Source organism: Caenorhabditis remanei, chromosome I, assembly GCF_010183535.1.
Source record: "Caenorhabditis remanei strain PX506 chromosome I, whole genome shotgun sequence".
Taxonomy (NCBI): domain Eukaryota; kingdom Metazoa; phylum Nematoda; class Chromadorea; order Rhabditida; family Rhabditidae; genus Caenorhabditis; species Caenorhabditis remanei.
Genome location: NC_071328.1, coordinates 12760616 through 12787615, shown reverse-complemented (window position 1 = coordinate 12787615; position 27000 = coordinate 12760616). Strand labels below are relative to the sequence as shown.

At 38.5% G+C, this 27000-nt stretch overlaps 5 protein-coding genes across 5 annotated transcripts; 4 read left to right on the top strand and 1 right to left on the bottom strand.

Annotated features, from left to right (window-relative positions):
• Positions 1 to 1959: 1959 nt before the first annotated feature.
• On the top strand, positions 1960 to 7112 carry GCK72_002871 (uncharacterized protein; the record flags this gene model as incomplete). Its single annotated transcript, XM_053723661.1, has 9 exons — positions 1960 to 2034; positions 3310 to 3370; positions 3426 to 3483; positions 4431 to 5361; positions 5494 to 5527; positions 6075 to 6303; positions 6364 to 6448; positions 6877 to 6966; positions 7020 to 7112. The coding sequence occupies 9 exons, from the start codon at positions 1960 to 1962 to the stop codon at positions 7110 to 7112; spliced, it is 1656 nt and encodes a 551-aa protein (XP_053592306.1).
• A 202-nt stretch (positions 7113 to 7314) lies between these two features.
• On the top strand, positions 7315 to 7657 carry GCK72_002870 (uncharacterized protein; the record flags this gene model as incomplete). The annotated part of the gene is made up of 2 exons (XM_053723660.1): positions 7315 to 7442; positions 7489 to 7657. The coding sequence occupies 2 exons, from the start codon at positions 7315 to 7317 to the stop codon at positions 7655 to 7657; spliced, it is 297 nt and encodes a 98-aa protein (XP_053592305.1).
• Positions 7658 to 8732: 1075 nt separating this feature from the next.
• Positions 8733 to 10990, bottom strand: GCK72_002869 (uncharacterized protein; the record flags this gene model as incomplete). Its single annotated transcript, XM_053723659.1, has 8 exons — positions 8733 to 8908; positions 8966 to 9129; positions 9175 to 9341; positions 9709 to 9793; positions 9851 to 10050; positions 10098 to 10241; positions 10292 to 10373; positions 10740 to 10990. 8 exons carry the CDS (start codon positions 10988 to 10990, stop codon positions 8733 to 8735), a joined length of 1269 nt encoding a protein of 422 aa, XP_053592304.1.
• A 3097-nt stretch (positions 10991 to 14087) lies between these two features.
• On the top strand, positions 14088 to 23867 carry GCK72_002868 (uncharacterized protein; the record flags this gene model as incomplete). Its single annotated transcript, XM_053723658.1, has 8 exons — positions 14088 to 14162; positions 15438 to 15498; positions 15554 to 15630; positions 18213 to 18327; positions 18798 to 19882; positions 20387 to 21245; positions 21292 to 22259; positions 22791 to 23867. 8 exons carry the CDS (start codon positions 14088 to 14090, stop codon positions 23865 to 23867), a joined length of 4317 nt encoding a protein of 1438 aa, XP_053592303.1.
• Positions 23868 to 24055: 188 nt separating this feature from the next.
• Positions 24056 to 26906, top strand: GCK72_002867 (uncharacterized protein; the record flags this gene model as incomplete). The annotated part of the gene is made up of 4 exons (XM_003099010.2): positions 24056 to 24375; positions 25185 to 25795; positions 26441 to 26724; positions 26772 to 26906. 4 exons carry the CDS (start codon positions 24056 to 24058, stop codon positions 26904 to 26906), a joined length of 1350 nt encoding a protein of 449 aa, XP_003099058.2.
• Between the last annotated feature and the right edge of the window lie 94 nt (positions 26907 to 27000).

Sequence of the window (27000 nt, the reverse complement as noted above, 5' to 3'; positions counted from 1 at the left end):
CTTTTCCTCGAAATGCCAAAACAACACAATTTCTCCTCTTTCTCCCAGTACGACACATAAAATTTATGACTTTACAAGCTCAAGCTTTGAGAAAAAAGGAGAAAGTGCTCTGCAAAAAAGTATATGATTTCTTTCTTTTTCCCACCAAAAGTAGTGACGGGATTATTGAATTTTTAGGCGGTCCGCTTATTTTTCTTTTTCGGGGCCTCCGGAAAACAAAAAGATCTATCATCTAACTCTGATCGCCCCCCTTCCCTTCTCCTTCCCTTTTTTCCCAATTTTCTTATTTTTTGTTTTCCGAATCGTCCCTTGGGAAACATTGAAAAGATTCAAAGATTTTCGAAATTTTTTTGATGAAAAAGCTATTCTGAGAAAGGAGAAGAAGAAGGAGATGTTCTCGAATGGACGACTCCCTTGTCGATTATGAAAAACGTTTTGATCTACTCTCAAATATGGGTTACTGTAGTCAAGATTCTGGATTCCATTTGAAAACGGAAAAAATATGAAGTTTCCTCTCAATAATTAACTTCCTCTGTCGTCAAAATCAACAACTAAAGTTAGGGACCGCAATGAACGTGGGCGGAGTTTTTCATTTTCTTCTCTTGGGGCGTCATGAGGAGGGTATTGAAATGTTTGACGGTCTGCCCTGAGAGCCCAGAACGCTCAAACAGAATGAAAACTTTTGACCCCTATGTAATCGAGTACGTAGAATCCGATGAACACACTTTCGTTTCACCCAAATGTTTAGTTTTCTCAGAAAACTGAAAAAAACATTTTGCTTTTTTCAGTAAAATGTCACGTTTAGGTTGTTCTAGGTCAGACTCGCATCGTTTTTTTACTTTTTGTAGTAGTTCTTGACATACTCTAATAGGTTTTGAAAGAAAATTAAATTTTCGTGTTGTCGAATTTTTTTGGGAGCCAGCTGAACTTCGAGGCATCACTTCAAAAATTTACAGTGATAACCGATCTATTTTCTGACATATTCTGCTTAGACATCTCTTCAGGTACCTGGGGCCAAAATTTTGAAAGCCGTTGATTCGTAAAATGTGGTTTTTTCGGTGTCGGAAGACAACAGGCTCAAAAAGAAAAGTAGTTTTATCGACAGTTCAGGTTAATACAAGTCAGACTCGCATCGTTTCTCGACGGAATCAGATTCTACGCAAAATTTCGATCTAGATCCACTTAGAAATTAAAAAATCCGTATTGTAGAACTTCAGATATTTGATGTTTTATCTCGAAATAAGCTGAAAATTCTTCAAATAATTCTCTTCAATTTTCAAAAATATATTTTCCTATTATCAGCGTCACATTTGTACTCATTTAGTTCAGTGGATAAGACGCTGGGTTTTTAATCAAACGGTTTCTGGTTCGAACTTTCCCAAATTTTACAAAAATTCGACGGATTGAACGTGAAAACAGAAAATATTTTTTGCGTGGTCAGGAAAACGAAAGAATTCCCCAAGAGAAATTCAGTAGAAACCATGGCTGACTAAAAGGTCCTGTAACTTCGGAGAGTGTGAATATTTTCGGGAAAAATTTTGGGAATGTACTTCCATTTACCTGAAGAACAGGTCAAGATAGAAATTTTTATGAAAAAATGAGTTTGAAAAAAATGTTGCGGTCTCTAGGTATATCAGATTGAAAAAGGCTAGCACTTCTATTGTTTTTTATAAAAGACTATAAAATAATATCTGATTTTCAGATATATCACTAGAGGTTGGAATGGCCGTAGGGGCTTGGGGCGCCCGGTGATTCCTATCGGAGCACTTCTCATCCGCGCCGCTCACATTTCATCCACGTTCGCGGCCGAGGAGTTGTTTATCATTACCCTCCAAGAAAGGGGTAATGTAAGAAATGACCTAATTAGAGGACAAAGTGCCCCTGCCCTTCGAGATGAAAACGTAAGTTTAACGTACAAGTAAATTTTTAGAAACAAATTTTAAAAGTTTAAGGGTGTTAATGGACTCGTCGGGAACCTACCGTACTGTACCATCCACACAGTCGACAGTTTATTCAGCACCCCATGGAAGCAGGGTAAGTGTCTGTTTTTATATAAACATTTGTCTGATATTGACACATCAGTTAGTCGGCAGAGAGTTCTCACAGAGAACAATTATGAGGGATTGAAATTTTCTAGTGTTGAAATAGACATCATTAGAATGAAGTCGTATTTTAGGGTGGTCAATATATCAAATACAGTACCTGCCAAAATGATATCATATTTTGTCCTTTTCAGTTAAAAATGCCTAACTTTGAGAGTGTGTTTCGGTATCAATTATTTTCTCACTAAGTTAATTTTTAATGGATCATACAGACCATAGTTGTCCGGAATCCGGATTCCGGAAATTCCGGATTCCGGAATTCCGGCTTTTTTTGACATTCCGGTTCCGGTTCCGGATTCCGGAAAGTGAAAATTTTCATTCCGGTTCCGGGTTCCGGATTCCGGAAAATGAAAATTTTCATTCCGATTCCGGATTCCGGATTCCGGTTTTTTGAATTTTTTTCCCGGAATTCTGAAGTTTAAATTAAAAATTTTTTTTGAGTTTCAAAGACAACTACATTATTTCTTTTTCGGTTTTGAACTTCGAAAGTAGTTTTAAACTTTATATATAATTAAAAAAACTCGAAAAAATGATTTGGCCTTGCAAATTTATCGAATCATTCCGGATTCCGGATTCCGAAATTCCGGAATTCCGGGTTTTTTTGTCATTCCGGTTCCGGATTCCGGATTCCGGAAAATTAAAATTTTGATTCCGGTTCCGGATTTCGGATTCCGGTATTTGAAAAACTTCATTCCGGTTCCGGATTCCGGATTCCGGAAAATGAAAAATTTGATTCCGGTTCCGGATTCCGGATTCCGGTTTTTCGGAAAATGGCATTTTGTACAACTATGATACAGACCAAAAGTAGAGCTATATTTTTGAAGTTGACAACTTTTTTTGCATGGTCAGTCCTTACAGTGCAATTTTAGAGGTGTCGCCTTAAAATGACTATAACTCTCTAGGTAGTGTCCGTACAAAATAATGGCCAACTACAAAAATAAAGATCTACCTTTGTACTATATGACACATTAAATATTTGATTTGTGGGACAATCAGTAATACCGTAACACCCTTTCAAAGTTGGGCATTTTCAACTGAGAAAAACACAACTTGATATATTTTTGAGCGGTACTGTACATCATTTAGTCGGCAGAGAGTTCTCACGCTTTTAGAATTATTATTTGTGCTTGGAATTTTCTAGTGCAGAAGTAGACAACATTAGAATAAATTCGTATTTTATGGCAGTCAATATATCAAATAACTTTAGGGTGTCTCCAGATCGTTTAGCTGTTTTATTGTAACAACTTTTTGCTATTTAGGAAATAGATGTGAGTCAGTAATTGCTTTCTGTATGAAACGTTTTTTAATCATCTTGATTTTCAGATGCCCTGCTCAAAGTTCTTGACAAATCAAAAGGGAAGCTGGATGTAGCTGTGATGAAGTGTTGTGCAGGAAATATGGTCTGGACGTTGAAGAAAGTCGAATGATTCTGAAAATGTGTAACCGCTGTGTGGACCACAATAGAGGATATGCAAGAATTTTGGATTTATTCAATTTTCTGAAATAAAGATTTTTACTAGCCAGATTTTCTTTTTTAGATCGACTCAGTTCTAGAAAGTCCTCAATAATATACGGTAACACCACTGTCTAATTTATACGGAAATCCGTTACAGGCTGTGTTAAACAATTTGGGAACTGCGAAAATCCACTTTATTATAATTGTGAAAAAAAATTGTACACAAACATACTAATGATATAAGGGGACACATATGCAGACACACCCAAAATAGACCCCATTTTGAAATTTATTAATACTAATGTTCAGGTTTTTTTCTTGGCTCTCTTTAGGCTCCAACTCGAACAACGCGACCTCCTCGCTAAAAAAAAAGAATTTTAATTGGGCCACAATTAGTCTCACTTACATTGGGCCGAATACACATACTCTTTTTGAGGGATATATGTTGTCATCGACGGTATGCAACGTATCGTTGATTTGAATTCAAGCACCCTAGTTCACCTCGACTCGAGTTTAACCCATATTTACTGTTAAACCAACATAAATTGAGGGGATGGGTATCTATAATAAATTTATTTTGAACCAGGTGCACTGAATTCACTGAATTTACAGGAACTGTCAAAAAAAGGAAATATTGACTCACCTTTCTTCTACCAAAAGCCACAAAATCCAACAAATCAATAATTCCATAAAAATCAAGACGACCCAGCCATACAGAAGGCAGTCGGGAATAGAAATAATAAGAATTCAAGGAGACGAGAAAAAAGAAGTTTTTAATCTAAACATGCACATTTATGTTTTTATTGCATTTCTCGCTTTGTTTATATAAAGGTATAACATAAAACATCGCAACGTTCACTGTTCATCGTCAGAGCTGGGATTCAACATGACATCTCACAAGATCCGAATCCACTGAAAAAGTATGAAGTTTTGCCGGTGAAAGAAGTCAGAAACCTCAAAATCGGTGGATTTACGGTCCAGAATCTGAAAAACGAGCTGAAACACCTTGGACTGACTGAAAGTTTCCCTGATATCGAGGAGCATGCAGAAGTGGTTTATAAGCATGTGAAAAGAGTGAAGAAAGCGAAGAAATTGAGAACTTGTGACTTGATTGATGCAGTGGAGAGTTGTCAGATGATTTGTGTTCTCAATCGACTCTCGAACTATAAGAGATTCGTTCTCAATCAGAAAGGATGCGGCAGAGTTCCGGGATTAAAGTGTGAGCAGTGCGAGAAAGAGAAGAAGAAAATGTCAGATGAGATCAGAAGCTCTGTCACGAATCCGCCAGAGGAAAAGCTTCCGAAGGCTCTGAAAAATCTGAAAATCGAGAGCTCCACTAGCTGTCAGAAGGTGAAGGAGGGGATTCAGACGATGTCAGATTTTCAGAATCCTACAGACGAAAGCCCCAATGATAATGAGGATAATAAGGAGAATCAGAATCCGATTAAGGATGAGAAGACGTCGAAGAAGATGGTCTCAGATATTATGAATTTGTTGGCTCAGAGATCTAAAGTAGCCACTGAATCATCTGAAATTCTTAACGATAATTCGGAAAAATGTGTATCAGAGAGTCAACTGCAGACCCAATTACAGATGAAATTGAAGGAAAAGATTATGGCGAAAACTGAGGAAAACCAACGACTTCATGAGACAATTCTCAAGTTGACTGCTGAAAATGAGGCGGATCAGAGAGTAATTCAACATTTACTCGATGAATTGGCAGCTGGAAACCAGAAGAAAGATATGGAAGAGGTATCCGATGATACTGAGGCCTCCAGAATCCCTCCGGTCGTCATCTGTTATGTATGTCAAAAAGAAATCGAGTCGAACGACGATGACTAGTTGGATTGTTCCAGAAATGACGAGAAATTCCATCAAGTGGTATTTAGAAAAATCGGAAATTTCCAGAAAACTCATTAATTTTTCTATTTTCAGTGCGCTTACTTCCATATTCGATTCCACGAACAATGTCCGGCTTGCGACGACAAGATTCCCAATTATTTTTGAATAATTCGATTCATTTTTTGTTATTTCTTATCTTGTTGTTCTTGTTATCATTTTGAATTGTTATTTTCCGCCCGTTTTACCTTATCAGATTAATTTCTGGTATTTTCTCACCCCACTCCATCATGTTTTAAAATTAAATTTCATAAAAGTTGTTGATGTTTCACCTTTTTCTCGCTTTAAAGCTTTAAAATCATTCGATTCACTATACGATTTGAACGGCTCCTCGACAATTCACAACTGCGACATTTCGCAAATCACGTATGTTCAGTGGAATATGTTGAGTGTACCGAAGGGTCTGGGAACATATTTGAAAGCATTCAAATCGACGAAAGGTGGTCTGACGCATTTTTTGACTAAACTAGGTTAAACTATTGCTAGCTCTATGGTTGCGAAATGGCTAGTTGCGAAATGTCGTAGTTGCCGTAGTCTAGTTGGAATTGTGGAGAAAGATGAGAATGTCAAAAAGTTATTGCTAGAGGAAGCAAATTTGTACGGCTATCTTATTATAGTGGATCTAATCGATAATTATGTAGAGTTGACTTATAAAACAATTGCATCTCTTTTGCATGCCACAAGCAAAGCTCCGAAATTCCAATTGATTGGAAAAATCGATGAGGATTTCCCAGATAAACTGATCAACCTTCTCAATGACGATGTCATCGATACCAACACTTCCACTTTATACGGAGAGATTGTAAAAGAAGGTGGAGAAGTGAACCATGATAAGAGTAAAAGGTGGTGAGTGTAATTATATTTTGGAGGGGGGCTAGTTTCAAAAGAAATAGACTATTCTTCCAGGCACGTCACAGAAAAAGCATACAAGTGTAAAAAGTATCCGAAATGTTTGTCTGGTCCGTTTTATTTGGCAACGAGGAAAGCGGCAGTGGATATACTGAGAGCGACGAAACATAGGAATTTTATTTCGGCGGGTTTCTACAAAATATCGCAAACTTTTATACAATGTGGAGAAAATTTGAACTTTATTTTTGTAGTTTACAAGTTTTTGATAGGCCTCTTCGTTTTCGAGATAAGAGCTTTTAAAGATCAAAGTATGAGCCTGAGAAAATGCAAGAGCCCAGAGAAGTTAGAGTTTCTCATCTCTATTTTGTCTTGCTGGAACAGTCACATTTCAAAAGCTAGAAAAGCTAGCGAAACGTTATCAACTACAAAAATTAAGATCTTTCTTTGATCTACCAACTACCTAAAAGTTGTCCTCACGAGACAGTAGGACACCATAGGGCAGTTTTAAAGTAAGACAGCTTCAGAATTTTTTAAGCTTGACGATTGTCCGACTAATGTCCCGATTTCCAGATAGAAGACGTCTTCATTACTGGCCTACTTGCAGATGCCGTTGGCGTTGCCCGTAAAAGCCTCCCAATGCTTCACATGCTTCCAGAAGATGTGTGTATTTTTTTCTTTAAAAAACAATCAAACAAAAAATCTGGTTATTTCAGAAAACAGCTGAGGAAAAAACGGACATACTCGTCTGGCACACTTTCAAACATTACGATCAGTATATGGAGTTTTTCAAGAAAAATTTGAAATGAATTTTTTCTAAATATTTAATTTCACGTGATCTCTTGACATTTCGTGTAAGAATAAAAGTTTAGCTAAATTTTTTTTAACCCGTAACCTTTACCCCTTATCTTCCCTCGAAATCTAAAGCAAAGATCTAGAGCAATGATAAGCGTTCCGCATAAATAGCTGGCGATTTCACCAGAATCTCCACTTTCTACGTGCTTGTCCACCATGACCCAATCCGTCCCACCAAGAGACATCCAGACCCAACCCAACGTGAAGATCAACCCACCACCAAATGGTATCAAGAGCACCGACACGAAAGATCCTATGTTTTGTCATCCGCTTACAAAGAGAATGTAAGACCCCAGGGTTGGCCTCTGCCCCTATATCCCTATTTTTCAGGACATCCGTACCAACGGACATCCGTACGACCGTACCAACGTCGATCAAACGGACACCCAAGATGGTATCGCCAAGCATTCGAGTCGTGAGTGGTCCCGATAAGAAATTATGGATCAGGAAAGGCAAGAGGTTGTACAGATCGAATGAAGAGGAGAAACAGAAAAAATAATTAAAAAACTTACGAATAAATGATTGTAACCCGTTCTGTGTTTTTTGTCGTTTTCAGATCCACTCGGCTACTTTTCGCTACCGTAACGCAACACTAACGCAGCAGTCATTCGAGGATTGCTCGCCGGCTGCGCAGAGGCGTGCAAGTGTTAAATGAAATCTGGATAGTTGTTGCATTAGTGTTGCCGGCGTCCTGCATGCGCTCATTGCTTCATAATGGCTGACAATCGGTAAAAGTTTCCAAGTTTCTATTACCTGTAGACGTCCGGTGCCAAGTTCATCGACTCTAGAATTGAAAAAGAAAATTTCTACAATAAAATTAAATTTTGTCTTCTTTACTACATCAAGGTGAGTGAAGAGGGTAGATCAAATTGAGATTATTGATTGCTTTCTTTCAGAAAAAGGTCTCGATCCCCGATCGATTGAAACAGAAAGTGGAGGAAGTCACAAAGGAGTTCGAGGGTCTCATTCGTCAGGATGTATGAATCGCTTATTAGTCTCTCATTGAATGAATTTTTGTGTGAATTTTCTTGTAGATCAAATCTTACAGGTTTTTCATTGATCTTCTATTTTATAAACGCCTTTAAAGATTGTCACCTACGAGGGAGATGAAAGAGCGCAGAGAAGCCGGAGTGTCTCGCTGTCTGCCACTCTTCTAACCCCTCTTCCTCAAGAATTGTAGAAATCAAAAATTTTGAAAATTTGGGAGTTCTGATCCGCTGCCTCAATCTCTATCCAACGTTTTGGACGGATCACATCTCGAAATCGAAAAGAGCAGTCAAAATGTTGTCAACTACAAAAACAATCAGCATAAAAGTCTACATATTTTATTAGTTGACAACTTTTTGAAATGTCTTCTCGATTTCGAGATATGCGTCTTCGAAGTTGATAAACTGGAGATGAGAGAGGGAAAGAGCGCAGAGAAGCTAGACTATCTCGAGACATCTCTGCGCCCTCTCTCTTTTTCCATGGAATGTCTGCTGTTTTAAAAATCAAATCCAATACTTTATTCTATACACTTTTACAAGAGAAATACCAGTCAGCAGTTGTCTTTTTTCTATTCATTTAGTTTGAATTCAGTTGGTGAATTGATCGAAATGGACCATACAGATGTGAGAATTCGATTTCGGAGCCTTCAAGAGAACATCTCGAATCATCATAACAATTCCATGCATTGTTGGGCGACGAGTCGGGTTGGGGTGGGTGGCACGGGAGATCAGACGACGCATTTCGGTCAGGGATTCCGGAGATCCTGAAGGCAAGTTGTTTGGTTAGCGGTGGAGCGCATTTGCATTACCAAGTAACTTACCCTCATTTGATTCACTATACGACTTGAACAGATCCGGTTTCAGAATCTGCTCGAAAAGACGTCCTAAATTGAAAACTCCACTCTCCTTCGTCAATTTTCTAGTGAATGCAACCTCAGGAGCAGTTGAATCATAGTCGATGACCGACACAGAGTTGTCGGATTTTCTGAAAATAATTTTGAAAAATTTAAGTTCAAATTCTGTCAAGTACCCCTCGCGAATCAATCCACTGGCTCCATTAAAAACAAGCTCATAATTCTTCATGTCCTCGTTCTTGAATCCGACGAAATCCACGTAGAAATGCTCTAGCTGAGATGCTCCGTGGTAGATGTCAGCATGATGGAGTTCTGAGAGGACACGGACGGCCGAGGAGCAGATCTGGAAGAGGACTGTTGACAGATTTTTCTTGTAAAAGTGTATAGAATAAAGTATCGGACTTGATTTTTAGATCAGCAGATATTCTATGGAAAAAGAGAGAGGGCGCAGAGAATTCAGACAGTCTCGCTTCTCTGCACCCTCTCCATCACTCGTCTATCTTTAGACACGCATATCTCAATAACGTGAAGAGCTATCAAAACGTTGTCAACTAATAAAATACGTAGAATTTTATACTGATCTGATTTATAGTTGACAATTTTTTGATAGCTTTTTTCGATTTCGAGATATGATCCGCCAAAAATTGGGATAGCAACTGAGAGAGCACTCCCGTCTTTCCCTCTTGGGTTTTCCCGTGGTAATGTCTTACCTTGATCCGTTGAGTCAAATCCAGCCGATTCTGATGGAAGAACAAGAAATCCTCGAGATTACAGCCGACTTCCAATTTGTTATTTCTGTAAAATCTTCATTGGTAACAAACGCGCTCTAATGAGAATCGTTCTGAAACTCACTCATAGATCAAAGTGGGCGGGTTCATAATCGCTCCAATCGGAATACGAATCGGAAGATTCTTCCCGCGAAGACTTTTCGAATTGACCAGTTTTTCGAAGAACGTTTTCAGCTCAGTGGGATTCTGACCACCTCCAGGAAATTCCTCGAAAACTGCCTCCTTGATTTTTCCGTCGGAAAATTTCATTTCGCCGATGTAGATCTGGAAAATCTTTTGTTTTCTCAATAGAGCGCATTTGCCACACATACTGGAGACGCCGTGTCCTGCGAGAGTTTTCTCTGAACTTTGACCGATTTTCCGGTCTGAAGAATGTTATGCATCGCAGTGACCTGAGGTCCCAAAAGACGATTCATCGTCAACTTCTCCTCCAAAACTCCACTGAGAATGTCCATCTGAAATTGTTGAGGTTATGCAAAAGTGCTCTGTTGATAACTCTGCTCACATTTTCATGTTTCAATTGGTAGATCAGCTGAGGAAGAGTGTCCGCACGAGCGAACATCATTCCAGGAATTCCGACTTCTTTTCTAAAAATTGGACATGTTTAAAAGGATGTCGAAAGGCGGGGTGGTATCCGATTTTTGGAAACTTTTTTGGAAACTGTAGATTAGTTTGTGAGCTATGTTTTTGTAGTCGGCAACTCATAAACATTTGTTTTAGTTTTTGAGATACGAGCTGTTAAATGATGACACTTTTACGGTCATCCTGATCGTTGTATTGAGTAGCTTATCTTTAAATACTTGTATCTCAAAGCACAAAACACTTATCAAAAAGTTGTCAACTACAAAGTTATAGAGCATAACATTTTGCACATTTTATCTGTTGACAACTTTTTTTCAGCTCTTTTGGTTTTTGAGTTATTTCCACTCAAAGTAATTACTTAAGTCACTCACTCCAAATCATCGACACGAAGATTCACCACACGAACTTCTCCTTTTTTATCCTTTTTATTCGCAGCAATCGACAAATAGTACGCTCCATCAATCGTTCTTGAAATGCAGAAATCTCCTGGATTTTTGAGAACAAAAGTCTCGACAAAGGGAACGGTAACATTGTAAAATACGGCATCCTTAATTTCAGACTCATCCTCCATCGATCTCTTTGTAATTTCGAATTCCGCTTTCGATTCGACCAACGTCATCATTGCTTTGAATCAATTGATTTCTTATGGGACGAGACGGTGACGAGATCAAAATATTGTTTGACCAGTTGGGATATTTGGAATAAAGTTTTTTCGGTGTTTTGGTTGGAAATTAGTTTTTTCACGGAACATTCTAGAATTTGGGGAATTTGGGAGGTCACGTGGAAATGATAGTTATTGGACGCTGTTGAAAAAAATTCAAAAGTTAGGGTAGATTGTACTACTGTAACTCAGCGAGAGTTAAAGACGCAGAGAAGCTAGAGCGTTTCGTTGTCTGCACCCTCCTCTTCTCTCGGCGTGATGAGGTGCATGTTTTCAAAGACGCACATCTCAAGAAGGTAAGGCGCTAGAAAAAAGTTTTCAACTACAAAAATGATCAACATAAAATTCCTCGTATTTTGATAATTAACAAATTTTTGATAGCTCTTCAGATTTTTGAGAAAGGAGTCTTGGAAGAGAAGTGATCTAAAAAAATGTCGAAGGGTTACAGTATTCCCGTTCATTTCGCGGAGGCGGTGGCTTCGCGCACGATGGGTCTCCGGTTTAATTCCCTGACCGCCCAAACTTTATTTTTTATTTTTGCGTCGTGCTACAGTACCCCAGAGAGCTCGTGCAATCAAAGAAAGTCATAAATTTCTAGGTTTCCAGCTAGTTTTTATTACTATACACATTTTCTTTTGCCACGTCATGCCACTTAACACATCAACCCACGAGGTGCTTGTCTTCAAAGGCGCATATCTCAAGAACGTAAAGGGCTAGAGAGAAGTTGTCAACTACAAAATTATATAGTATAAAATATTGCACATTTAACTAGTTGACAACTTTTCGATAGCATTGCAACGTTTTGAGATATGCGTCTTGAAAAATCGGGGACCACGAATGGAAGAGACAGAGGAAGAAGTTGCGAAAAGGAGTTGTGCTCCGCCCCCTTTTGCAATAATGTCGCACAATTCACTCTTAGCACAAAAGTCTCAAACCCTTGTTTTTTTTGAAAATTACTTTCTAACCCACTTCCGACATTACAACTGTGCGCTGGAATTGCCAAAATAGGCGGAGCCTAACTAGCCACATAACACCACGACCATCTGCTCCATGTCAACAATAGGTTGGTTTCTTTTACTCATTTTTCAAAACTTTTTCCCTTTTCCTCGAAATGCCAAAACAACACAATTTCTCCTCTTTCTCCCAGTACGACACATAAAATTTATGACTTTACAAGCTCAAGCTTTGAGAAAAAAGGAGAAAGTGCTCTGCAAAAAAGTATATGATTTCTTTCTTTTTCCCACCAAAAGTAGTGACGGGATTATTGAATTTTTAGGCGGTCCGCTTATTTTTCTTTTTCGGGGCCTCCGGAAAACAAAAAGATCTATCATCTAACTCTGATCGCCCCCCTTCCCTTCTCCTTCCCTTTTTTCCCAATTTTCTTATTTTTTGTTTTCCGAATCGTCCCTTGGGAAACATTGAAAAGATTCAAAGATTTTCGAAATTTTTTTGATGAAAAAGCTATTCTGAGAAAGGAGAAGAAGAAGGAGATGTTCTCGAATGGACGACTCCCTTGTCGATTATGAAAAACGTTTTGATCTACTCTCAAATATGGGTTACTGTAGTCAAGATTCTGGATTCCATTTGAAAACGGAAAAAATATGAAGTTTCCTCTCAATAATTAACTTCCTCTGTCGTCAAAATCAACAATTAAAGTTAGGGACCGCAATGAACGTGGGCGGAGTTTTTCATTTTCTTCTCTTGGGGCGTCATGAGGAGGGTATTGAAATGTTTGACGGTCTGCCCTGAGAGCCCAGAACGCTAAAACAGAATGAAAACTTTTGACCCCTATGTAATCGAGTACGTAGAATCCGATGAACACACTTTCGTTTCACCCAAATGTTTAGTTTTCTCAGAAAACTGAAAAAAACATTTTGCTTTTTTCAGTAAAATGTCACGTTTAGGTTGTTCTAGGTCAGACTCGCATCGTTTTTTTACTTTTTGTAGTAGTTCTTGAGATACTCTAATAGGTTTTGAAAGAAAATTAAATTTTCGTGTTGTCGAATTTTTTTGGGAGCCAGCTGAACTTCGAGGCATCACTTCAAAAATTTACAGTGATAACCGATCTATTTTCTGACATATTCTGCTTAGACATCTCTTCAGGTACCTGGGGCCAAAATTTTGAAAGCCGTTGATTCGTAAAATGTGGTTTTTTCGGTGTCGGAAGACAACAGGCTCAAAAAGAAAAGTAGTTTTATCGACAGTTCAGGTTAATACAAGTCAGACTCGCATCGTTTCTCGACGGAATCAGATTCTACGCAAAATTTCGATCTAGATCCACTTAGAAATTAAAAAATCCGTATTGTAGAACTTCAGATATTTGATGTTTTATCTCGAAATAAGCTGAAAATTCTTCAAATAATTCTCTTCAATTTTCAAAAATATATTTTCCTATTATCAGCGTCACATTTGTACTCATTTAGTTCAGTGGATAAGACGCTGGGTTTTTAATCAAACGGTTTCTGGTTCGAACTTTCCCAAATTTTACAAAAATTCGACGGATTGAACGTGAAAACAGAAAATATTTTTTGCGTGGTCAGGAAAACGAAAGAATTCCCCAAGAGAAATTCAGTAGAAACCATGGCTGACTAAAAGGTCCTGTAACTTCGGAGAGTGTGAATATTTTCGGGAAAAATTTTGGGAATGTACTTCCATTTACCTGAAGAACAGGTCAAGATAGAAATTTTTATGAAAAAATGAGTTTGAAAAAAATGTTGCGGTCTCTAGGTATATCAGATTGAAAAAGGCTAGCACTTCTATTGTTTTTTATAAAAGACTATAAAATAATATCTGATTTTCAGATATATCACTAGAGGTTGGAATGGCCGTAGGGGCTTGGGGCGCCCGGTGATTCCTATCGGAGCACTTCTCATCCGCGCCGCTCACATTTCATCCACGTTCGCGGCCGAGGAGTTGTTTATCATTACCCTCCAAGAAAGGGGTAATGTAAGAAATGACCTAATTAGAGGACAAAGTGCCCCTGCCCTTCGAGATGAAAACGTAAGTTTAACGTACAAGTAAATTTTTAGAAACAAATTTTAAAAGTTTAAGGGTGTTAATGGACTCGTCGGGAACCTACCGTACTGTACCATCCACACAGTCGACAGTTTATTCAGCACCCCATGGAAGCAGGGTAAGTGTCTGTTTTTATATAAACATTTGTCTGATATTGACACATCAGTTAGTCGGCAGAGAGTTCTCACAGAGAACAATTATGAGGGATTGAAATTTTCTAGTGTTGAAATAGACATCATTAGAATGAAGTCGTATTTTAGGGTGGTCAATATATCAAATACAGTACCTGCCAAAATGATATCATATTTTGTCCTTTTCAGTTAAAAATGCCTAACTTTGAGAGTGTGTTTCGGTATAAATTATTTTCTCACTAAGTTAATTTTTAATGGATCATACAGACCATAGTTGTCCGGAATCCGGATTCCGGAAATTCCGGATTCCGGAATTCCGGCTTTTTTTGACATTCCGGTTCCGGTTCCGGATTCCGGAAAGTGAAAATTTTCATTCCGGTTCCGGGTTCCGGATTCCGGAAAATGAAAATTTTCATTCCGATTCCGGATTCCGGATTCCGGTTTTTTGAATTTTTTTCCCGGAATTCTGAAGTTTAAATTAAAAAATTTTTTTGAGTTTCAAAGACAACTACATTATTTCTTTTTCGGTTTTGAACTTCGAAAGTAGTTTTAAACTTTATATATAATTAAAAAAACTCGAAAAAATGATTTGGCCTTGCAAATTTATCGAATCATTCCGGATTCCGGATTCCGAAATTCCGGAATTCCGGGTTTTTTTGTCATTCCGGTTCCGGATTCCGGATTCCGGAAAATTAAAATTTTGATTCCGGTTCCGGATTTCGGATTCCGGTATTTGAAAAACTTCATTCCGGTTCCGGATTCCGGATTCCGGAAAATGAAAAATTTGATTCCGGTTCCGGATTCCGGATTCCGGTTTTTCGGAAAATGGCATTTTGTACAACTATGATACAGACCAAAAGTAGAGCTATATTTTTGAAGTTGACAACTTTTTTTGCATGGTCAGTCCTTACAGTGCAATTTTAGAGGTGTCGCCTTAAAATGACTATAACTCTCTAGGTAGTGTCCGTACAAAATAATGGCCAACTACAAAAATAAAGATCTACCTTTGTACTATATGACACATTAAATATTTGATTTGTGGGACAATCAGTAATACCGTAACACCCTTTCAAAGTTGGGCATTTTCAACTGAGAAAAACACAACTTGATATATTTTTGAGCGGTACTGTACATCATTTAGTCGGCAGAGAGTTCTCACGCTTTTAGACTTATTATTTGTGCTTGGAATTTTCTAGTGCAGAAGTAGACAACATTAGAATAAATTCGTATTTTAGGGCAGTCAATATATCAAATAACTTTAGGGTGTCTCCAGATCGTTTAGCTGTTTTATTGTAACAACTTTTTGCTATTTAGGAAATAGATGTGAGTCAGTAATTGCTTTCTGTATGAAACGTTTTTTAATCATCTTGATTTTCAGATGCCCTGCTCAAAGTTCTTGACAAATCAAAAGGGAAGCTGGATGTAGCTGTGATGAAGTGTTGTGCAGGAAATATGGTCTGGACGTTGAAGAAAGTCGAATGATTCTGAAAATGTGTAACCGCTGTGTGGACCACAATAGAGGATATGCAAGAATTTTGGATTTATTCAATTTTCTGAAATAAAGATTTTTACTAGCCAGATTTTCTTTTTTAGATCGACTCAGTTCTAGAAAGTCCTCAATAATATACGGTAACACCACTGTCTAATTTATACGGAAATCCGTTACAGGCTGTGTTAAACAATTTGGGAACTGCGAAAATCCACTTTATTATAATTGTGAAAAAAAATTGTACACAAACATACTAATGATATAAGGGGACACATATGCAGACACACCCAAAATAGACCCCATTTTGAAATTTATTAATACTAATGTTCAGGTTTTTTTCTTGGCTCTCTTTAGGCTCCAACTCGAACAACGCGACCTCCTCGCTAAAAAAAAAGAATTTTAATTGGGCCACAATTAGTCTCACTTACATTGGGCCGAATACACATACTCTTTTTGAGGGATATATGTTGTCATCGACGGTATGCAACGTATCGTTGATTTGAATTCAAGCACCCTAGTTCACCTCGACTCGAGTTTAACCCATATTTACTGTTAAACCAACATAAATTGAGGGGATGGGTATCTATAATAAATTTATTTTGAACCAGGTGCACTGAATTCACTGAATTTACAGGAACTGTCAAAAAAAGGAAATATTGACTCACCTTTCTTCTACCAAAAGCCACAAAATCCAACAAATCAATAATTCCATAAAAATCAAGACGACCCAGCCATACAGAAGGCAGTCGGGAATAGAAATAATAAGAATTCAAGGAGACGAGAAAAAAAGAAGTTTTTAATCTAAACATGCACATTTATGTTTTTATTGCATTTCTCGCTTTGTTTATATAAAGGTATAACATAAAACATCGCAACGTTCACTGACAGTACAGTTTATCCACTCCAACCACTTTTTCAAAATTCTTTGTGATTCCTTTTTTTAAAAAAACGGATGTTTTAAAAAACAATTAATTTTCTAACTTTTTGATGAAATTTTTTAATATAAATCATTTGTCTGTGTTTTGATAGAAAACCTGCGAGGAAAAGAGAAAAATTGAATAAAAAAGAAAAATCGAGTTATTTGAAGTAGAGCGGAGGTGAGAGTGTTGAAAGAGAGTGTTGAACAAGAGTAGAGCCAAGTTTCCCGTTGATTCCGTTTCCTTATATGCAGCGAATCGAGGGCGATCGTTATCTTGGGGTCAGCACAATCAGAGGTCAGGGCACGCAAGTAGTCGACGAGAGTTGTTGAGCATTTCCTCGGGAAGGTTACGTAACACGTATTGAATTTATTGTCGAACCATTTCGTATAGCCATTTTGGTTAGATATTTGTGAATCTAACAGACGCCATAGAGTTGTTAGGCTGGTTATTGAAGGTCGTGAATTAAGACCTATTAATTCCGCGACACACTCCAAAAAAAAAGTGTAAAATTTTATGAGCGGTCAAAAAAAAGGCCGGGCCTGAAAAGCTTCGGCCCGGGCCCGGCCCCTCAGGCCCCTCTTTTCAGGGATATGGGATTTTTGAGAAAATTTTTCAAATTTTTCCCAAAAATTCAATTTTTCATGAGGAAAAATTTCCCAATTTACTCGTTTTTTATAATTTTTTCACGATGATTTAGTATATTTTTCGAAAGATTGACTGAATTTTTTTGCGAGACGCCTCCGGCAATAAAAAACTTGAAGGTGTACTATGGTCAAATCTGATTTTTTCCCAGAATAATCTGTGTGTTTCCGTGAGTTCATTTCCATATCGAAAGAATATAAAAATTCGGTCGAAACCCCGCAGAGATCAAGCGGCGAAACAGTTTGGGCATTTCTGTAGCCGTGGAAGAAAACAATAAAAAAATGGCGAAAGTAATTATGTTATAAAACTTGAAAAAAATTTTTTGAAAATTTTCTTTCGATATGAAAATGAATTCAGACACACATACATTATTCTATGAAAAAATCAAAGTTGAACTTAGTCCACCTTTACTCGGGCCTGAGGGGCCGGGCCGGGCCGGGCCTGAAGTTTTGAAAAAAAAGCCCGGCCCGGCCCTTGACAAGTATGGTTATTTTCAACTGAAGAAGGCAAAATATGATACTTTTTTGGGGCCGGTACTGTATACCGGGGGGATTATATCAGTTCAATTATATTTTTGATACGGAACAATTCTGGTTTTAATCTGGAAAATATAATTTTTAAATGATAAACACTCAATAATACCTGAACTAAGCTCTGAAAATCGAGAAATTAGAAAACAAACGCATTTACTCCGATAAGTAAAACTCAAATCAAATGATTTAATTTGAGGAACACTGAGTGAAATCGGTACACACAAAAGCACATGTTTGTTAATGGTAAACATATTAAGCTAACATTTTGCTCACTACACGGGGCCGATAAATATTTGAAGTACTTCTCCTCTCGAGTTCAGGGCGCCCTTCCTAACTACATTTTGTAATCTAGTAATTTTTTTATATACTGTAGCTGATATTTTTCGAGCAGAATAAAAATGGTGAGTCGGAAGCGGATAGAGAGAATAAAGGGCTAGAACCACTCATTTTAAGAGCGATTCGGAAGATGACATCTCGTCGTCTGAGTCAGACACCGACACCGAGGATCTGGAGGAAGACACCGACATGGAAGACCTCGACACGGAACTGGAGAGTGTTCATAGTGATGGTACAGTACCGTCCAAAAGGTTGTAAACTTTTGCCTTTTTCAGTTGAAAATGGCCAACTTTGAAAGGGTGTTACGGTATCACTGATTGTTTCATCAAGTAGAGTTTTTATGAATTATGCAGAAAAAAGGTAGAGCTTTATTTTTGTAGTTGGCAACTTTTTTGAGACGACAGCTCAAAAATTTCACTATTTTACATTGAATTTGGTCGATTTGAGAGAGAAATTATTCTGTTTAGATGTAAATCTCTAGGGAGTGTCTGTACAAAAAAGTTGTACACTACAAAAATAAAGTTCTACCATTGTTCTGTATAGTTTATACATAATTTACTTTATGGGACTATCAGTATTACCATGCCACACTCTCGAAGTTGGCCGATTTCAACTGAAAAGGGCCAAAGATTACAACCTTTTTGACGGTACTCTAAATTATTTTTCGTGTTAAACTTCAATACTCCTATTTGTATTCTTCAGAAGAATGTCTGGAAATAGAAGACGCTGCCAAGAAACACTTCTCGGAGGAGATTTGGCAACTCAAGAAGCTACCATATCGTGCAGAACTCGAAGAGCAAGCCAACCGGCACTTCCAAATGATTAAAAAGGGACTCGCAGAATCGATTCTCCTGAACGATGCTGAAACTGGATTTTGGCATTGGACGATGGAGCTCGACAGGTACATCGACTTTTATGGCCGTCGGTTTTCAAAAGAAGAGCACATCCAACTGATTCGCATCTTCCTTCCGCTTCTTAAAAAAGGAGCACTTTTCCGGAATGTGAAAATCGCGATGCGCAGATTGTGCACTCTACTTTGTAAAAAGGATTTTCTGACTCGCGAAGATTTGGTTATCGAGTGGCGACCATTGATGGAGCTCTATGTTGAAGTTACGTTCAAGAATCTCGAGGACGATGGCCTGTTTCTGATGCCAGTCGGATTCCGAACAGATTTGCACACACTGATAGTCTACGCTCGCCCCTACTTCTCAGATGAATCAGTTCAAGAACTCCTCGATGAAGTCAGACCGTTCATGTGCATTTGGGATGATGAATCGTGCCTTCGATATTGGAAACTGATGGATTTGTTTCTGTGCACATCTTTACCAGTAGAGAAGCAGCTCTCACATGGATCTGCTATTTGGTTCGATGAAGCATGGTATTGGTATGAACAAATCACGAATAATTCATTTTTTGAGACAAAAGCCACCAAAATGTTCGCAAGACTATCTGTCGAATGTCCCGGTCACATTGACTGGACGGACAAGCTGGATCTCATTTTCAGTCGCCTTCTGAGATCTTTACGCCTTGGACATGTCACTGCACTCTGCCAAATTTTCAATCTGAAATACGGATCCATCTGGCTAGTTTTCATGATGGGAACAAAATCACACGAAAAGTTGATGAGTCACCTGCGTGATTTGTTCAATCAAGTCGAATCATTCTTGCACCCGTCGAACAATGGACTCCATACAAAACGCATTATGGTTCTTCTCTCCAAACTGCTTTCGAACACACTCCTTCGGTTAAAAAGAGAACGATCTGAAAAATCCAGAACATTGACGAAGGTATAACAGTGAAGAATGTACAGTACCGCTCAAAAGTGTATTAAGTTTTACCTTTTTGAGTTGAAAATGCATACCTTTGAGAGTGTTATGGTAAAACTAACTGTCCCACAAAATAACTTTTTATGAAATCAAACAGACCAAAAGTAGAACTTCATTTTTGTAGTTGACAACTTTTTTGTACGCAAGTTACGTAATGACAGAGCAATTTCTCCTCAAATCGACCAGTTTTAGTGTAAAATAGTGCGATTTTTGAGCCCTCGTCTTAAAATGACTATAACTCTTTAGCGAGTGATTGTACAAAAATGTTGTTAACTACAAAACTGAAGGTCTATTTTTGACTTGTATAATTCATAAAAAATCTTCTTGATGGGACAATTAGTATTACCATGACACACTCTCAAATTTGGACATTTTTAACTGAAAAAACCAAAGTTTAATATACTTTTGAAGGACGGTACTGTAGCTTTGAAGAATGTATGCGAATAAATTTCAATTGTGTTTCAGATTCCCGATGAAATGCGACTGACACAAGAGCATCTCGACGAGCTGGTCAACATGCTACTGCCAAGTCTCAAGCTCATCGCGTTCACCAAAACATGCAAGAAACTCGTCAGCCCTGCATTCAGATCTGCATGTCTGTTATGTCCCAAGATCATCCTTCCAGTCGTTCTTGAAATGGTCTATCCGGCACTTGAAACGTTGGTCGAACCACATCGTCTACTTCAAACTCTCGAAACTCTTCTCGGTGTTTTGATTCCACTAGTGAACGATGAGCCGGATGAAAACGGGAAAACTTATCGAATTCATGTTATTACGATACTCAATTCGTTGCTACCTTGCTACCTCGATTGTAATGATATTAGCAAGTGCCAGGTCACATATCAAATCATCACAGTTATTGTGAATATGATTCCAATCGTTGATTGCTCAGAAGCAGTTCATGTTCGATGCAATCTCAGCGAGGACGAAAAAGATCTTTGTTCAGCGACGGCTAGCTTTGATTCGCTCATCTCTATGCTTATGGATCGAATGTTTGACATGTTGATAGCTGTTGGTCAAACAGCTAGTACAACCAGCACACATGGATCAATCTCTGCAAAAACTGTAAATAACATTGAGGATAAGATCTTCCACCGAGGGACCTTATCAGTCTTCAGAGGAATCTGCAGAAACAGTAGCACAGAGTTGTTCAATATTGCTGTTAACAAGTTGTACAATTTCGCATGTGAGCATGTATTCGATAGTCGAGTTGCCAACGAAGTGATTGGAGATATGATTCAAGTGGCGTGCCAGTTCCATCCCGACATCGTCTTCCAGAAATTCTTCAAACTTGTTATCTCCAAGTTACAGGGATGTATTACTCGTGAGTTTTACTGATTTGTATATTCTTCATCATCTCTTTATTGCAGCTGAGTTCTATACGGATGAGAAAGTTGAGTTTGGAACTCTCTGGTGGATCTCGATTTCATCTAGAATTATCAAAGTGCATCCAAAGCTTCTTTTGGATAACTGGAACATGGTTGAAACTCTCATGGATCTTGTAATGCCCGACAAGAAGTGTACTACTGCTACTGAAAAGGCGCTCAACGTTCTCGAAAACCTTCTAAGTCAATTGACATCCATTCAAATCAATTCTCTTATCGAGCGGCGGAAAATGTATGATCTTCCAACAGATCAATTCTTGGCTATCAGACATTGGGCAGCTCCCATTGATAAGAAGAACTGGAATCCAGAGTGGATCATTCCCACTCAAGAATCTATTGACCGATCAACAGAACTTCTGAGAAAATGGTTGATACCAACAATTAATGCACTGAAAACTCCTATCGGAATATCCAAAAAAGAAATGCTTCATCACCTTTACCTAATCAGAAGTGCACTCCTTGGGCCATGCTTCTCTTTGCCTCTTTTCGAGGGAAAGATCATGCCACTAGCCGACTCGCACATTATTTCCCCCGAAGACGAAATGATGACAATTGTGAAACCAAAGGGAACACCCGAAATCTCAATTGATGGAAAAAATGTGCGACAGATAATCCTTGAATGCACAATTGACTTGATCAATTGGCTTCTAGATCACAATCCGGATGACGTAAAATCCCTTCAAGAAGCGGTTTCAATTCTCAAAAGTTTGCCACTCAATCGTGGTTACACCAAAGAATTGTGCGACACGTCATCAACTAGTTATCGTGTCACCAAAACAATGCTCTGCGACAAGTTGGCTGGAGATCGTAGTAATATCGAGACGATTGTGGAGGAGTACATCATGTTATTGCATCAAAAGCGTGTTGCTCACACGCAAGGATGGCATTATAACGAACACCACAAGCTTCTACAGGATACGTTATTAAAAGTAGCCACAAGTACATACAGTGAGGTGAGTTATTTAAATGCATACTGTGGTCTGTTATGAAATTTTCATATCATAATGTATGCATTTCGGCGTATTCATTTTCATACTTCAAAAATTTTTTAATTCGATGCACATCCCGCTGCGGAAAGTTTGGTCAGTGAGAAAGTTCTGGAAGTTTCACTACGGCTTTTTTTCAGTATGCTGCTATTTCGGCCGTTATATTCGATTGTTTTTAGTGTTTTTTTAAATCAATATTTATCGTATTCTATCGAATTTATTGAAAGAAAACAACAAAAATGCTCGAAAATACCGTCAAAATTCAAAAAATCACAGCATCCAAAGTCGAAATGCCACCGCTTTAATTTTTCTTTAGCCATTACACTGACCAAACTTTCCAGCGCTCGCTCTCAACGGGTTGAGCACCAAACTAAAAAAAATTCTTGAAGTGTGAAAATGAACTCGCCGAAACTCATACATTATAATATGATAACATCACAATAGACCACAATACGCCTTTAAACTTTTCAAGCTCTTTGAAATTTCAGTTTTTTTCAGAACCGTGCTAAAGCCCAGGCCGTTCTTCTCGGCAATCTCATAGAGCATCCATACTCATACAAGCAAATCGTTATTGATATTCTTTCATTTTTGGAACCTGGAAATGACGTGACCCATGAGCAACTAAAAGGAGCTCTACACTTGCTTATTGATGGCCAGGAGCAGTCGTTGATTCTTCGTAAGGGATTCGAACAACAGTTGAAAATGTGGCCTGCGCTTGTCAAAGTTCAGCACAGCGAGAAGCCATCGATCATTGCTCTTCTCGAAACGGCTCAGAACACGATCGTCGATGACTATGAGAGTTATCGTCTGAAATACGAGTGGGAACCGAAAAACGTGGAAGCTGCCTGGAAGCTGTTGAAAGCCGCTGATGAAGGATCTCCCTTGCACAACGCCGAAATGCTCCGTGGTCCAACGAAAGTGGAAATCGCCAAATACAGAGATTTGCTTACGGAAAATTTCGAGAAGTCAAAGTCTAACTACTTCTCGTTGATCGAACAACTATTTTCTCTTGCTAATGACCCAACTCTTCACTGGCGTCATCTTGATATGTCTTATTCGATGCTGTCAATGCAAATTCGGCGGGACTGCCCTCTTCCGGATAATGTTGTAAAGATGTTTGTACGGCTACTTATTAACGATCGAGTCAAGACCAGAAGATTCGCAGCTGAGGCTGTTGCTTCATGGTTGAAGATGACAAAACCGAAAGCAGTCAAGCGAGAATATTTAATTCCATACAAGGCACCAAACACTTCGGTTGGCGCCAAACATCCTATTCCATATGGCTTCCGAACGGACAACCGTTGCATGATGTACGAAGAAGAGAAGTTACCGAAAACTAATGAAGAATGGGATGCATTCCAGTTCTGTTGCAAACAAAACTGGGGATCCTACACGTGGCCTGCAAAACTGAGAACATACGCTCCATTGAAAGAGCAGAAGGCTATCGACAGGAGCTATGATGAGTTCCACGAAGTTGAGAAGTATATTGTGGAAACATTCCAAGATGACAAATTCATGACTCGTTTCCGTGAACTTTTCTCCGTCGAGAAGGAAGATGAAGAGAAGGAAAGTTAAGTGCAGTTCACTTCTCGTTGCTCCAAGGTCTCTTCAGATGCTACGGAGATGTTTTGACCCCTGCATTCCGTACCCAGTTGGAAATTCTACTTGCAAGTGGCAAGAAGTATGAACAGAAACTAGCAGCTGAAATTACAGCTGGATTGATCAATGGCTCGAAGCTGTGGAAATACGAGAAACAGCGGAAAATGTGGAATTGGCTCGATCCTCTTCTCACAAAAACCTTTGAAATCATGAAGGAGGATGGATTACACTATTGGAGAGGCGTCATCGTCACAGTGTGTGCTAGCTCTGAAGCTCGAATGCTGAAACCACTAATTGACCTGCTCTTCAAGTTGGTGGAAAGACCAACAGACAATGCGTATGCTGCGAGTAGCAGGATGTTACTTGTGCATTCCGCTTTGTGTCAATTAAAATGGAGAGGCGTTGAATTGTGGAATAAACTAGTAGACATGATGAAAGGATCTTTAGTACAACCGTTCGCTAACTTGAGAGATCGCGTTGCCATGTAAGTTGTCTGATCCTTCGTTTTTTAATTCTAAATATACAGTACCGCTCAAAAGTGTATTAAGTTTGGGTTTTTTGATCATAATTTATTTCAAAAAATCCGATTGACCTGAAACTTTGGGAAAACATTTATTGTAGAGATTTAAAAATATTTACAAAAAAGTTGGGTGAAAAAAAATGTTTTGCAAAATTTTCGATAATCTTGAAAATGCGAAAAATGACATATTTCGTTTCAAAAAACCGGTGTAACAAAGCCAGTTAGTGAAACAGCGTTTATGATAGTATTCCGTTAAACACATACATATAGGGGTCCTATATTGGACATTTGGAGGTTTCCAAAAACTGATTGAGGGCTTGTATCAGAATCGGGGTATCTCAAAATTGTTTTCCATCATTTTTTGATTAGTTTCGCGGATACCGACATTATTTTTCACAAAAATAACAATTTTACAGTTATTTGAGCCACAAAACTTACCGGTTCGGGATACATGTAAAGCATGGATGGCGGACCGTAACATAAAAAATAAAGAACCAGACATTAAATAAAGAAAAACTATCATAAACCTAGTTTATACTATCTGTTTTTGATAGTCATTTAAAAGAAAATATGAAATTTTTCGTGTTTTGGAGATTTTCGAAAATTGTGCAAAAAACTTTTGGAACATGTTTTTTTACCTAGATTTTTTTGTAAATATTAGCGAATCTCTACAATAAATGTGTTCAAAATGTTTCAGGTAAATGGGACCTAAGTTATGATCAAAACACCAAAACTTAATACACTTTTGAGCGGAACTGTAAACCTTCTTTCAGCTCTCTGTCCTCCGCAACTTGGTACGATCTCCCAGCAGTTAGTGTTGATCCCTCGCTCCCGAAACGTCTGCAACCACCACGAATCGCTGATATTTCAGCCCTCTACAAGGATTTACTGGGAACTTGCTGGGAAGAAGTACGATTGGTTCGCGATGTCGATTCCTTCAATTGTGTGAATGGTTCTGTTCCGATAAATGGGCTCGATGGAGAGACTATGACCCATTCTGCATCAAGTGCATCACTGGCAGAGAAGTCCGATACTAAGAAACAAGCTCGCCTCACCCTTCGTGCAGTCATCTCTTTTGTCTTCAACACTTGCAATCAGTCTCTTGATGCGTATCCACCATCATTCATCGAACTTCTTCCACTTTGGTGCTATTATTCAAATGATGTTGGGGATGAGGAGCTTCAAAAGATATGCTGCTCGTTGTGCATCACACACATAGAAGCAATTTACATTTCACCTGAAAACGCTCCAGAAGTTATTCGTCAGTTCCAGCAAATCCTCTCCTCGCCGTGTTGGTGGAAATCAAAAGTAGCGGCGTTGAAGATGATTCGAATGCTGGTTTTCTCGAATCGATACGTCTTCAGACTACATCGTGATGATATTGGTGAGTTGTCTTCTTACACAAAACCTAACTTGTCAAATTTCGGCGCGGCCCGTCGGCCACCCCGGTCCGGGCTGAGATTTTGCTCGGCCCGCTGAGATTTATTTTTCAAAAAAAAGAAAAAAAAATTCGTTTAAAAATGTTTTTCTTGGTGTAAGTTGATAGAGGGGCTTCAGAAGTCCACCAAAACACCATTTTTGACTAGTTTGAACCATTTAAAACCGTTTCCGGAGTCTTTTTTTTGCTCATTATCGTCGATAATCCTCGACCGACTATCGATAATCGCCGGTCGATAAATTATCGATAATCATGAGTGATCATGATCGTCGATAGTCATCCATAATTTTGAGATGATAATCATGATTTTCCCGATTATCGTCGACTCTATCGATGATCATAGCGATCGACACGTTACTCTATTCTTGATGCATAACTAGCTTTTGATTGAATCTTGAAGTTTAGTAAAATTCGACATTTTGGAAAAAATTCACGAAAATTTCAAAACTTCGTTCAAAAATTTTTTAGAATTTTCAAACCCCGGGCCGGGCCGAGAAAAACCAATTTCAGCCCGGCCCATGACAAGTTTGCTGAAAACTGTTCAGAGAGACTCACTGAATAGCTGAATATCTTGAAAAAATAAACTTTCAGGAATGATCCTTGTCAATTCCCTGAATGACAGCCAAATTAAAGTTCGTGAACGAGCTGCAGACGCATTGAGCAGACTTCTTCAATCCAAATTCTTTGAAACAACATTTGAACTTATCACTAAGTTTAGTACAGCTGCACACTCAAAAGATCTTACTCAATTGCATGGAGGGGTCCTTGGACTGTCGGCTATCATTTTGTCCTTCCCATACTCGGTACCAACTCTTCTTCCAGAAGTTCTAATGACAATTTGTCGGTTTGCCACAGATAAGAATGCCACCGTTCGAGTGAGTTTTACCATTAAAGTATAGTATTGTATCTCAACTCAATTTAGGACGCTGTCAAATGCACATTGTCAGAATTCAAGCGCACTCATCAAGATTCGTGGCGTGAGCATGAACGACAATTCAATGAGGATCAGCTGATGGTGCTTCGTGACTTGCTCATTTCACCCAACTACTACGTCTAGAATTTCGGTCCTATTTCTGATGTTATCTGTACATAATCATATTTGTCAACTGTTATCACTTTGCTTTTTTGATTATTTATTTTAACCCCTTTTA